Source organism: Erpetoichthys calabaricus, chromosome 2 (genome assembly GCF_900747795.2).
Source record: "Erpetoichthys calabaricus chromosome 2, fErpCal1.3, whole genome shotgun sequence".
Taxonomy (NCBI): Eukaryota; Metazoa; Chordata; class Cladistia; order Polypteriformes; family Polypteridae; genus Erpetoichthys; species Erpetoichthys calabaricus.
This window is the reverse complement of record NC_041395.2, coordinates 72,644,635-72,659,168: the sequence shown is the minus strand read 5'-3', so window position 1 is coordinate 72,659,168 and position 14,534 is coordinate 72,644,635. Positions and strand designations below refer to the sequence as shown.

General features: G+C 35.3%; 1 protein-coding gene across 1 annotated transcript in view; it reads right to left on the bottom strand.

Moving 5' to 3' along the window:
- The window catches only part of usp47 (ubiquitin specific peptidase 47), a 153,723-nt gene that overhangs the window by 56,471 nt on the left and 82,718 nt on the right, over positions 1 to 14,534 (bottom strand). Inside the window, 7 exon segments of the mRNA XM_051922745.1 lie at positions 2,390 to 2,445; positions 3,549 to 3,625; positions 3,715 to 3,846; positions 9,535 to 9,693; positions 12,309 to 12,461; positions 12,625 to 12,720; positions 13,883 to 14,032. Of these exon segments, the coding sequence (XP_051778705.1) occupies positions 2,390 to 2,445; positions 3,549 to 3,625; positions 3,715 to 3,846; positions 9,535 to 9,693; positions 12,309 to 12,461; positions 12,625 to 12,720; positions 13,883 to 14,032 (823 nt within the window).

Here is a 14,534-nt window from a genome sequence, read left to right as displayed (position 1 = left end):
GTAGCAGGATAACACACTCTAGTCAGGAATGGTTTGAGGAACATGACAAACAGTGCAAGGTGTTGACTTGGCCTCCAAATTCCCCAGATCTCAATTCAACTGAGCATCTGTGGAATGTGCTTGAAAAAAAGTCAGTTTCATGGAGGTCCCACTTTGCAATTTATAGAACTTATAATTACCCGCTGCTAATGCCTAGGTGCTAGATACCACAGGATACCTTTGGAGATCTTGAGGAGGGACAAAATATAAGCAAGGTGGTTTTAATGTTGTGGCTGAAAGGTGTAGGTATTGGTGAAATTTTTCCTTCAAAAAATCTAATTATTTAAAAATGGTGTAACTGTGTTTACTTAGGTTGTTGTCTATTGTATTGTACTAAATTTGTTTGGCGATCAGAAAAAAGTGTCATGAAAAGTGAAAACCAGAAATCAGGAAATGGTAAATACTTTTTCACAGCACTTTATATAAACAGGAAGCTGATTTTTTTTTTTAGCTCAACCACAACAAAATCAAAATTTTACAATGCTAATAATGGTTATAATCTTGGTTGTAGTAATTTGTTTATTGAATTATGTCTATACAGTAAGATTGACAAAAACACAAAGGAATCACTATGAAAGTAAACAAATCAGGTTATGGGATGTCTAAAATGTGTAAAAACATTAAAAACACAAAGGCAATTCATTTTTATTCAGTTCTAACGTGCCACTTGATGTTAGGCACACTTTAGTTTTACAGATGCATCTTCACAAAAAGCATGCTCTGCATATTCTTTTTGTAAATCTCCATCCACTCTTCAATACATGTATCTAGTTCCGTATTGTATATGTGTGAGACCACTTCCCATAAACTGATTATGTAAAGCTATTCAAAGTACATTTGACCACCCATTACTCTGGCTGTTGGATACCCAGTAGTACTTCAACCAATTAAGAGTGATGACAGAGTAGTCTAGTGTCCATTTCCTTGAACCTCAGTGAGAAATGCAGCATGGAAAGGAACAGCATAGGCATAAGTTCTTAAACAGTGGCTAGCAAATGCAACATGATCATTGTTTTGTTAGCTTATATGCCCAATGTGAACAGATTCGCAGACGCAACCAACTTTCTAATTTTTTTCCCCTAGGACTTTTACAATAGCAGTATTAAAATTCACAAACATCTGGGTCTACGATATTAAACCTACTGCTCCCATTTAACACAACTCCAAGCAACTAGAAGCAGCCCACAGACAGCTACTACGATTATATGGGCTAAATAATTAGTACACAGTAATGTACAAGTATGCATTATGAATATCAAATGAATAATGATAAAGAATGACCACCTTACAGGACACAAACCACAACCATTGACTCTAAAAATACATATCAAAACAAGTTAGCAATATTGATGAAAGTGACTCTGAAGACTGCATTAAAGAAGAAAAGACTTTAAAATGTCCTCTCTCTACTACAGGATGCACAGTAGGTCATTCTATAACTGAAAGACCAATCATTTTTTTTTTACAAACTTATTTCCGTAGGGTTTATAAACAGCCAACACAAGTTTTGGACTCTTCCCCACAATAACCAATGTGCCAACATCTTGCCCACAGTGCAAAATACATTAAATTTTATTTTAAAAGCACAAACTGAGATGTATACAAGTAGTTTATTTATGACTCAGGAATATTTAGAAGTAGTGAGAGTAAAAACATATACTATAAACTTGGGTCTTTGAAGCACTTCACCTATGTCTGCGGAGTATTTGGTTGAAAGTACTTTTTTGGAAGTGACTGCTGATTGGAAAAAAAATTCCCATGTGGCAAACGTGGAGAGTGACTTTGGTCCCTCAGTTTGACTTGCGCTAGCAGGAGGCATTGCGAAGATGCCTAAAGCACAAGTTATCTCATGATGCTTAGGCATATTTTATGTGATGTGGCTATATTGTACAGTATAAACAGTGTTTAAAACAATTATTTTTTTATGTTCTTTCATTCACCTCAATCTTGCATTGCATCTTACTCCTAGTATTGTAGTTTCTTAATAACTAAAGAGTCACAAGTGTAAAATCTTTTTATTGCTCTGGCACTATAAAAGAACAGGGCACAGTTGTGGTAGTAAGATGGATCTTACAGCTATTGAAACATAGAAGGTACTTAATATTTTTTTTAACTATGAATCCTGAATGTGGCTGAAATTTATTAAAACCTATTTTAAACTCAACCAAGCATTGTGAAACTAGGGTTAAGAAATAAAAAAAAAAAAAAAAATTATTCCCTGAAGTAAAACTTTACTGTAATTTCATTATTACTATAGTAAACCAAGTAAAACATTTATCCATCACAAAATTAAATATGTAACCAAAAGCACATACTTAAAATGATCAAAACAGTCTTTACATACACTTACTTGCATTCCTTGATGAATCCTTAAGTCTGTATATTAACATGTATGCATTTGTAGAGCTGTTGAAAGCAAACATTCACTTGTTACATACTAAATATTTACACAGATGAAAATGCATTCACACTTTTAGATATATTGGTAGTTCTTTTCATTTTCCAAAATGAAAACTAATATAACGTCATTTATTTTCAAATGTTACGCTTTGTGTATGTATCTAAAATAATTTAACCTTTAATAGAAAAAGAAACAAAATTATAGTAATTTCATGAACTAGATTTCGATGTACCGGCTACACTGTTCTGTAGTTTGTATCCCGTTTTGGACAGTAGCCATGTTTAATTCCAATAGCGCCTCATGTTACCTTACTTATTATCAAGGTGATGTGCAAGACTTTTTAATTTACACTATGCATATCCTGGCTTTTCTTGAAAGTTAATAGATAAATCTGTCCGGTATAATTCCATGCCCTGATTTCTGTCTATCAGTGGTTCATTTTATGCGTCTGCTGTGTGTGTTTTCTTTTGTCAATATCGTACTGATCAATTTCTAAAACTTACATTATAATCCTGTTAATCCCTGTAAAGTGTCTCATGATGTTACATGCTTTTAATGGTGCTATAAAAAATAGACATTGTTAAAAAAAAATTAAAAACTGTATTATAAGCCTTTAGCTGTGCCCAGACTACCCATTTCTCTTCTCATTTATGTAGACAGGCCTGGGTTATGTTACTTTTGTCTTTCATTTTTATGGTCTTTTAGAGAAAATTAAATTTACAACATGAGGAACAATTCAAGTTTTCGGAATATGGTAGCCTCGTATTAATATCATCTATACATGACTTAAACAACAAGTTAAACTGCCGCAAGCCTATTAACCACTACCTTTTAACATACTACTCTTTTTAACACTTGTTCTCCTTTGGTTGGTGGGGAAGAGAAGACATAAAATAACTGTAAGACAGTATACATATTAAATGACTATACTGACTTACTAATATGTAAGATATGTAGTATATTTAAAAATAGTAATAAAAATAAACTATGTATTTTAGAAAAGTTCACTTTACCAGATTACTTTGGCAGTGGTGTTAAGGAGCTTGATCAGTGGCACTACTCAACACAGCCCACCCTGCATGTAATTTTCTGTAAAACCAATATTTACCTTGCAAAGGCACTAGAATAATATCCCCTGCTCCCTGAGGCTCCTCCATATGTTTTTTTAATGTCATCTTGAGTGATCTGGTCAACAAAATGTATATTAGTACATATAAAAAACATTTTTGCAAGCTTGAGACAAAAGAATGGGTACCTTAGTTCATATATTTTACCTTGCTTACATGTTGATCATTGAAACTATACCACTGGCCATCACTAAAGGATTTGATGCAGGCATAATAATGACCTCCAGCTGCACTTCCTGAGTGGACCATAACAGAGAAGAGCTCAAATGTTAAGGAACTCTGTAATAAACAAATAAACAAGCACTTAGAATAGATATATCTATTTAATATCTCTATTCTTTGAATATTGAAAGAAACCTAAAGACTTAAAATAAGTGTCACAAGGTCATTATCAATTAATTGATTCAGAAATTAATACAATGTTGCTGCATAAAGCTCCGGTTAATGAATTCTAGAAATCATGATCTTTCAGAAATTTTCATTTCCACTGATTAGTTACTATAAATGACCTTTACAATTAACTTTAATTATTATGCATCATATGGCAGTTAGCTAAAGCAGTGTTAATGGAAATGACTGTAAAAGTAATGCAAAACATGATAATATTTGATGAAGGAGGGGACTAGTGTCCAAAAAAAAGAAAAGATTTTTTTATTTAGTTTAAGAATATAATGGCTTTGCTTGAAAATTTGACCGATTATGTTTTTAAGATTTTCCTCCATGCCCCATAAATTGCCATGTAAAACATCAGTGCAGGAAAGGTATTTTTTAAATATATTTATAGAAACTTTTAACTTTAGAACACAATTTTGAGCGGCAAGTGCATATAGAGCATGTTTGTGAAGAAATAACCTTGACCTGAAAAATACCAAACTAGTCCTTTAACTCTCTTGGAATACCAAACTTTTCCTTTAACTCTCTTGGCCTGTTTCTTTAGAATTCATCTCTCTTATCATCCTTTCTACCAAATATTTCTAAACTTAATAACCATTCTAGATTGACTTAAGTGTACTTTTTTCAGCTGTATACATACATAGTATACTGTATATGTCCTGTCTCATAATCATAATCCTTGCATCGGTTTAACACTAGAATTATTAGAGCCTACGAAAAAACTCGTAGATCCAGCCCAACTTAAATCTGTTGGCACCTCTCCATCAGCGTCTTTTGTCCTGTAAATGTGCCAATAAAGACAAGCAGCCTCCTATTCCATCCCCCCACAGCAGCAGAACGTACACAAAGTTCTCCCAGCTCATGCCTTGATTGATTATCTGGGAGTGAAGTGCTGGAGTTTTAGAGTGGAAATAATAGATCGTTATTTGGAACACATGCATTTCATGTGTGTTCCGTTTCTACAATAATCTGTGTAAACACATTATTAAAACAGAAACGTTTTCATATTTTAGTAGTAAATGACAAAATGTTGGCATAAACTATATAATGTGTGAAGTCTGTAGTCCAAAGATCAAGTAAACACTTTCACAAAAGGCTCAAGGATAAAACAACAGCTTCCATGGCATAGCGGTAAGATTTGCTGACTTGTAATCAAGAGTCCCCGGTTCGATCCCGACTACCTCCTATATTTGCCGTTTTCAGTAGTGAGCTGCTCTTAGTGTTAATATTATACAGTACACACATACATTTGGTTTGCATCCGTAACACACGGTGTGCATTTATAGTACTTGTGAAAGTTACCGTTTTATTTTCACTTTTATTCTCTCAGTCACGATCATGATACATACTACCCCCCCCCCCCCCCACACCCAGGGATCTGATGCTGATAGGTTTTATTTGAAACTGGGAATAACTGTAGATGTGAGTGGTGTTTTGAGGCAATGGAACTGGACATTCTCTGATCTGGAGGGATAAAAGCTGACACAAATCTGCCTTTTTTTATTCAGTTTTATTGAGTGTTTCTGCTCAAGCTGAATTAGTGTGCACCTTATGGTGTATGATGTCAAAAAAAAAAAACAGACATAGGTATACAGTTGTGCTTGAAAGTTTGTGAACCCTTTAGAATTTTCTATATTTCTGCATAAATATGACCTAAAACATCATCAGATTTTCACTCAAGTCCTAAAAGTAGACAAAGAGAAACCAGTTAAATAAATGAGACAAAAATATTTTATTTGGTTATTTATTTATTGAGGAAAATGATCGAATATTACATATTTGTGAGTGGAAAAAGTATGTGAACCTCTAGGATTAGTAGTTAGTTTGAAGGTGAAATTAGAGTCAGGTGTTTTCAATCAACTGGATGACAATCAGGTGTGAGTGGGCACCCTGTCTTATTTAAAGAACAGGGATCTATCAAAGTCTGCTCTTCACAACACATATTTGTGGAAGTGTATCATGGCATGAACAAAGGAGATTTCTGAGGACCTCAGAAAAAGAGTTGTTGATGCTCATCAGGGTGGAAAAGGTTACAAAACCATCTCTAAAGAGTTTGGACTCCACCAATCCACAGTCAGACAGACTGTGTACAAATGGAGGACATTCAAGACCATTGTTACCCTCCCCAGGAGTGGTCGACCAACAAAGATCACTCCAAGAGCAAGGAGTGTAATAGTCAGTGAGGTCACAAAGGACCCCAGGGTAACTTCTAAGCAACTGAAGGCCTCTCTCACATTGGCTAATGATCATGTTCATGAGTCCACCATCAGGAGAACACTGAACAACAATGGTGTGCATGGCAGGGTTGCAAGGAGAAAGCCACTGCTCTCCAAAAAAAAAAAATTGCTGCTCGTCTGCAGTTTGCTAAAGATCACGTGGACAAACCAGAAGACTATTGGAAGAATGTTTTGTGGATGGAAGAGACCAAAATAAAATTTTTTGGTTTAACTGAAAAGTGTTATGTTTGGAGAAAGGAAAACACTGCATTCCAGCATAAAAACCTTATCCCATCTGTGAAACATGGTGGTGGTAGTATCATGGTTTGGGCCTGTTTTACTGCATCTGGGCCAGGACGGCTTGCCTTCATTGATGGAACAATGAATTCTGAATTATATCAGAGAATTCTAAAGGAAAATGTCAGGACATCTGTCCATGAACTGAATCTCAAGAGAAGGTGGGTCATACAGCAAGACAATGACCCTAAGCACACAAGTCGTTCTACCAAAGAATGGTTAAAGAAGAATAAAGTTAATGTTTTGGAATGGCCAAGTCAAAGTCCTGACCTTAATCCAATCGAAATATTGTGGAAGGACCTGAAGTAAGCAGTTAATGTGAGGAAACCCCAGAAGTGAAGCTGTTCTGTACGGAGGAATGGGCTAAAATTCCTCCAAGCCAGTGTGCAGGACTGATCAACAGTTACTGGAAACGTTCAGTTGCAGTTATTGCTGCAAAGGGGGGTCACACCAGATACTGAAAGCAAAGGTTCACATACTTTTTCCACTCACAAATATGTAATATTCGATCATTTTCCTTAAATAAATGACCAAGTATAATATATTTGTCTCATTTGTTTAACTGGTTTCTCTTTATCTACTTTTAGGACTTGAGTGAAAATCTGATGTTTTAGGTCATATTTATACAGAAATACAGAAAATTCTAAAGGATTCACAAACTTTCAAGCACAACTGTATATGATATTTGGAAATATTCATTTTATGACCTGCATAGTACATTTCGGAAAACATTGTGGCATGGATGCAACATTATTCATATTCATTTGCATAACATCTTGCGCTTGCAATCAGTGACCACGTGTTTTTTTTTTTCCCCGATCTTGCCAGTCTCCATGTTGCTGTATGGTGCTGTTTCTTGTGTAGTCCAGGACATGCAGAGGAAAAAATAGTACAGAGCAGTAAGTTCAGCGCTATATGCAATTATCAAATTCAAATGTTAACAGTTCACACACGTGCAAGGACTGTCCTTTCTACAATTACGACATGTGTACCTGTTGCAATGTGCACTATGCTGTTGTTTCTATTACACACATGAAAGAAAGAGACAATATATGTGACATTTTGAAGAAATAATTTTATGACCTGAATAGTACCAATCAGAAAGCATCATCGCACTAATGCAATATTATTTGAAAACGAACAGCGTCATGTCAGGTGTGAATTTATGCTGGCGCTGTTACTTAGAGTCAGATCAGGAGGGGTGGGGTGGGGTGGTACAGCGTGATCGTGATTGAGAGAATAAAACTGAAAAAAGCTAACTTTTACAAGTATAATAAATTTATACCCAATATCCCATATATTTGTCTCTTTCTTTTTTTCTCTGTGCTGCATTGACACCGTGCACCAGAAGGTGTGAGCTTATTCAGTGCAAGCAGGACCATGCAGGTGGCCATTTGCTGTGTGCTAGAACACGTTTTATTCTCTCAGTCACGAGAGATCGGACTCTAAGTAGCAGCGATGATGTTTTCTGACTGGTACTATTCAGGTCATAAAATTATTTCTTCAAAATGTCACATATATTGTCTCTTTATTTCAGGTGTGTAATAGATACCACAGCATAGAGAGAAGTGTACGCATTGCAACAGGTACACGTGTCGTAAAATGAAGGAAGGACAGTCCTTGCTGTGTGTGAACTGTTAACATTTGAAATTGATGATTGCATATAGTGCTGAACTTACTGCTCTGTACTATTCTTTCCTCTGCATGTCCTGGAGTACAAAAGAAACAGCACCATACAGCAACACGGAGACTGGCAAGGAAAAAAAAACAAAACAAAAAAAAAAACCAAACACGTGGTCACTGATTACAAGTGCAAGATGTTATGCGAATGAGTATGAATAATATGAATAATTGCTAAGCGCTTTGAGTAGTGAGAAAAGCGCTATATAAATGCAAAGAATTATTAAAGAATTATTATTATTAATGTTGCATCCGTGCCACAATGTTTTCCAAAATGTACTATACAGGTCATAAAATGAATAATTCCAAATATCATATATACCCATGTCTCTGGTTTTTTTTTTGACATCATAGACCATAAGGTGCATATTAATTCAGTGTGAGCAGGAATACTCAATAAAACTGAATAAAAAAAAAAAAATCAAGTGACGGTGAGATACGAAGAAGGCAGATTTCACCTTCATTGTGTGTCAGCTTTTATCCATCCAGATCAGAGAATGTCCAGTTCCATTGCCTCAAAACACCACTCACATCTACAGTTATTCCCAGTTTCAAATAAAAACTATCAGCGTCAGATCCCTGGGTGGGTGGGGGAATAGTATGTATCGTAATCGTGACAGAGAATAGAAGTGAAAATAAAACGGTAACTTTCACAAGTACTATAAATGTACACCGTCTGTTACGGATGCAAACCAAATGTATGTGTGTACTGTATAATATTAACAATAAGAGCAGCTCACTACTGAAAACGGCAAATATAGGAGGCAGTCGGGATCGAACCGGGGCCTCTTGATTACAAGTCAGCAAATCTTACCGCTACGCCACGGAAGCTGTTGTCTTATCCTTGAGCCTTTTGTGAAAGTGTTTATTTGATCTTTGGACTTCAGACTTCACACATTATATATTTATGCCTAAATTTTGTCATTTACTACTAAAATATGAAAAACGTTTCTGTATTAACAATGTGTTTACACAGATTATTGTAGAAACAGAACACACATGAAATGCATGTGTTCCAAATAACGGTCTATTATTTCCACTCTAAAACTTCACTCCCAGATAATCAATCAAGGCATGAGCTGGGAGAACTTTGTGCATGTTCTGCAGCTTTGGGGGGATGGAACAGTAGACTGCTTGCTACTTGTCTTTATCGGCACATTTACAGGACAAAAGACGCTGACGGAGAGGTGCGAATGGATTTAAGGTGGGCCAGATCTACGAGTTTTTTCGTAGGTTCTGGTAATTTTAGTGTTAAAATAGTCAAAGTAAAAAGGAAGGGCAATAATATGTATTAAAAAACTCACTGAATTTTATTGTTCCAAAAATATACCATTTGATTTGTAGTCAAGGCTAAAACAACTCAAGATATAGTATGATGTACCTTTGACTTTAGTGTTCTTTCAGTACCACTGCTATTCTCCAGGCAGATGCCTTCATCCACACCATCATCATTAGAAAAATCATTGCTCATTTGATCACTGTGACAACTCCCTTCATTTTCAGCGCCACTATCAGTACTACTTTCTGTCTGCGGTGATTTCTTTAAATAAAACAAACCAAAAAAAGCTGCTTAGGTTAAAAAATTACACATAAAATATATTTTGTGTATATGAAGATGCATATAGTGAAAGTCATATACAGTAAATCCGTAAAGTATTCACAGCGCATTACTTTTTCCACATTTTGTTATGTTGCAGCCTTATTCCAAAATGGATTAAATTCATTTTTTTCCTCAGAATTCTACACACACCACCCCATAATGACAACGTGAAAAAAGTTTACTTGAGGTTTTTGCAAATTTATTAAAAATAAAAAAAATTGAGAAAGCACATGTACATAAGTATTCACAGCCTTTGCCGTGAAGCTCGAAATTGAGCTCAGGTGCATCCTGTTTCCCCTGATCGTCCTTGAGATGTTTCTGCAGCTTAACTGGAGTCCATCTGTGGTAAATTCATTTGATTGGACATGATTTGGAAAGGCACACACCTATCTATATAAGGTCCCACAGTTGACAGCACAAACCAAGCATGAAGTCAAAGGAATTGTCTGTAGACCTCCAAGACAGGATTGTCTCGAGGCACATATCTGGTGAAGGTTACAGAAAAATTTCTGCTGCTTTGAAGGTCCCAATGAGCACAGTGGCCTCCATCACTCGTAAGTGGAAGAAGTTCGAAACCACCAGGACTCTTCCTAGAGCTGGCCGGCCATCTAAACTGAGCGATCGGGGGAGAACGGCCTTAGTCAGGGAGGTGACCAAGAACCCGATGGTCACTCTGTCAGAACTCCAGAGGTCCTCTGTGGAGACAGGAGAACCTTCCAGAAGGACAACCATCTCTGCAGCAATCCACCAATCAGGCATGTATGGTAGAGTGGCCAGACGGAAGCCACTCCTTAGCAAAAGGCACATGGCAGCCCGCCTGGAGTTTGCCAAAAGGCACCTGAAGGACTCTCAGACCATGAGAAAGAAAATTCTCTGGTCTGATGAGACAAAGATTGAACTCTTTGGTGTGAATGCCAGGCCTCACGTTTGGAGGAAACCTGGCACCATCCCTACAGTGAAGCATGGTGGTGGCAGCATCATGCTGTGGGGATGTTTTTCAGCGGCAGGAACTGGGAGACTAGTCAGGATAAAGGGAAAGATGACTGCAGCAATGTACAGAGACATCCTGGATGAAAACCTGCTCCAGAGCACTCTTGACCTCAGACTGGGGCAACGGTTCATCTTTCAGCAGGACAACGACCCTAAGCACACAGCCAAGATATCAAAGGAGTGGCTTCAGGACAACTCTGTGAATGTCCTTGAGTGGCCCAGCCAGAGCCCAGACTTGAATCCAAATGAACATCTCTGGAGAGATCTTAAAATGGCTGTGCACCAACGCTTCCTATCCAACCTGATGGAGCTTGAGAGGTGCTGCAAAGAGGAATGGGCGAAACTGGCCGAGGATAGGTGTGCCAAGCTTGTGGCATCATATTCAACAAGACTTGAGGCTGTAATTGCTGCCAAAGGTGCATCGACAAAGTATTGAGCAAAGGCTGTGAATACTTACGTACATGTGATTTCTCAGTTTTTTTATTTTTAATAAATTTGCAAAAACCTCAAGTAAACTTTTTTTCACATTGTCATTATGGGGTGTTGTGTGCAGAATTCTGAGGAAAAAAATGAATTTAATCCATTTTGGAATAAGGCTGTAACATAACAAAAGGTGGAAAAAGATGATGCGCTGTGAATACTTTCTGGATGCACTGCATCATTGCTTGTAGAAGAATGGTAAAATTTAATAGACTTTGAAGAAAAAATAAGAATACATGTTTTAGTGAGTAGAAAATAAAGACAATGAACCAAAACCAAGAGTGCATTTCATATTAAACATAGCTTCCATCAAATTCTTATTATTATAATACATAAAAAAAATGCATGTTTCAGACCATCTCCTAAGGACATTATTACATATTTCAAAACAACTCCTACATTTGCAACAAACCAAGAAAGGGGCTACACTGTAGGCTAATGGAGTAGGAAACATACATTGTTGCCACTACATTAGGGAAAACTTTTTCTTGTCATTTTACAGCTTTTGGGTAGATGACATGTTTTTAAGGTATAATTGAAAAATAAATCATGTGAGATACAAATTAAAATCAGTAATGAATATAACAAAACAGTCAACAGAACACAAAGCCTAATAGGAGAAGTAATTTGCCAGGTTTATCTAATTTGAGACACCTGGCTTCAAAGAATCCAGTTCTGATTTATATTTAGAAAATGACATTATTTCGTGGAGCTGTAAACACCACCTTACATTACAGACTACACATAATTTGAGGACCATATTATTTTCTGTTAGTTGCATGTCTTCACTTCACTGAAAACTAAAAATGTTTGAAATGCAAATAATTCAAATCAGAGTATTTAAATGCAGATTTCTTTATAGAGCTAGAGTATTTGATCCACGCGTATACCATCTAAATTAGGTGAGTTAGAGAATGACAACAAAAAAAAGAAAAAAGTGTGGAGAATAAAGATTAATTATTTTAAACTAAGCACTTCCAATACCTCTGCTCAAAGGATTACAGACTAAATAAAAGTTCTGCATTAGAAATATGTTAAAATTAGATTACTTACATTCTTTAGAATTAAAAATACAGAATAATTACCTCATCCTCAATATCTATAAAAGGACCCATATCAAGCTCTTCTGGGAATGTCATACGGTCATTCAGCTTTATTCTGTGCATGGTGGTGTAGTCAAAATCAAAACGTTTTAACTGGAGAGTCAGAAGGTAAGGAAAATGCAGAAACCTCAAACCCTAAAAGACAGCCATAATCACAATGAGTGATAATAGTATATTTCAAAAAACATTTACGTGATTTTATAAAAACTGTATTTTGGAAAAACTAATTCTTATAGTAGAAATAAAAGTGATTAAATTAAAATTATCGTTAGTTATAACAAATGGAAAAAAACCCCACCTTTCTTGCATCACATTTCTTTTTGCAGCGTTCACAGAAATACTGATTTGCACCATCAAGAGTTTCAGGCTGGATAAAGGCTTGAAGTGCTTCTTCCTGAAAGAAATATTTAAAAAAACAAAAACAATTTAATATTTATGCCTGTGGTACCAATAATGTATTAAACAACTACTAAACATATCAATAAATTTGTAACTACATTCAGTAAGACTGTGGGTAGAGCACTGCAAAGTCTTGGCAAAAACAAAGATGGTCAACATAACCTAAGCATTGCTGAATGTGCATTGTTGGAGAAGAACACAACATTCTTCAAAGTTGATTGTTAGAACACAATGAGTTTAAACTACATATATGAAAATATGTATTCATTTGAGTATAAAAAATGAAGTATTTGAAGGAATCTGGGTGGCACTAGATTTTTCTGCTGTACTGATAATGCTAAATGAATGCATTTTCAATTAATTAAAATGAGCTTCAATGTTTTGACACATTCTTGTTTATTATGTTGCCAGAGAATGGTCAAACATGAAAGTAAGAATTTCACTGTGCTCTGAATGTGACAGTAAACTATGAAACCATTCCCTTTTACATTTTCCTGTTTCAGTTGTTCTTACTTTCAGTTGCCGAATGGGTAATAGTTTTAGTTCAAGACTTTAATCCTTTACACATAAAGGCAATATATGTGCAACAGTTGTACACAACGAAAACTGGAAAGTGTTTAAGATAAGGGTGACAACTAGCTGAGAATGGCTGATGTATTAAAAAAAACACAAAACTTATTCACTAGATGTTTTCATCAAAAAGTCACATTAACAGTTGTTTACGTTATTTTCCAACTAAAAAAAAAAAGTAGTCTTGTGGGTTTCAGATCACAAATCAAACAATAGCTTTATAATTTAATACAGAGATTTCATTAATACTGCAATATCTTTTCCCAATTTTGGTAGTCTGGCTGATTCTGAGGTACAAGCAGCTTTTGAAGACCCAACAATGATTCACATCTCCAGCCAATTCTGCAGTACTAGCTTAGGAAGGATAGTCTTCCAAGTATTAAGAAATGTTGTTAAGTGAACTGCTGCACAATTTTATATTGTGGGTGCAAACAAAATGAGAAATTACCTTTACCCTTTTATTTCTATATAAGAAACAACAAATTAATCCTTTATTGTTGAAATGTTGCTGAAATGTACAGTTTGGCAAAGTTAAGTTGTTTGCTAATCATTTCTATATACCCGACAGAAAGAACCACAGAAATTACCACACTGCCAAAAGCTTGACTGGAGCCATACGGTCTGATAACAAGTGGGATGTCCAGATATGTATCGATTCTCCAACTCTCATAACCACACTCTAGACACCTTACATAATCCTTCAGTTTGCCTTGATACAATTGATTTATAAGATCAGCCTAGAAATGAGTAAACAAATGAAATATTTAATTAAAAATTAATCAATGAGACAAAATGTATATATATGCTAGACTTAAATTACTTAATATATATTGAAAAAAAATTTAGAGAAGTCCAACTTACTCATAAATTACTTAAAAAAATATTTCATTTTTTCCAATGTTACTTGCTATAATCTGTCAAAATGAATCGAAGCATTATTAATATTTAACACTTTCACACTAATTTGATACTCGCATCACAAAAAAGTACATTTATAAGAATTAATCTATGAATTTTCCTGTGTGTGCCATGTTTCTGATCATCTGCAACACCATTCCCATTAAAAATTATAGACAGAAGCAAAGTTATTATCACAAATAAAGAACTATTAATTTAAAAAAAAATTCTGAACTGAATTAAAATAAATGATAAAAAAACCAAAAAAAAATCAAAGTAAAACTATTGTAAGTGACATAAAATAATAAGTAACACAACATATTTAGAGTTTTCATCACTATC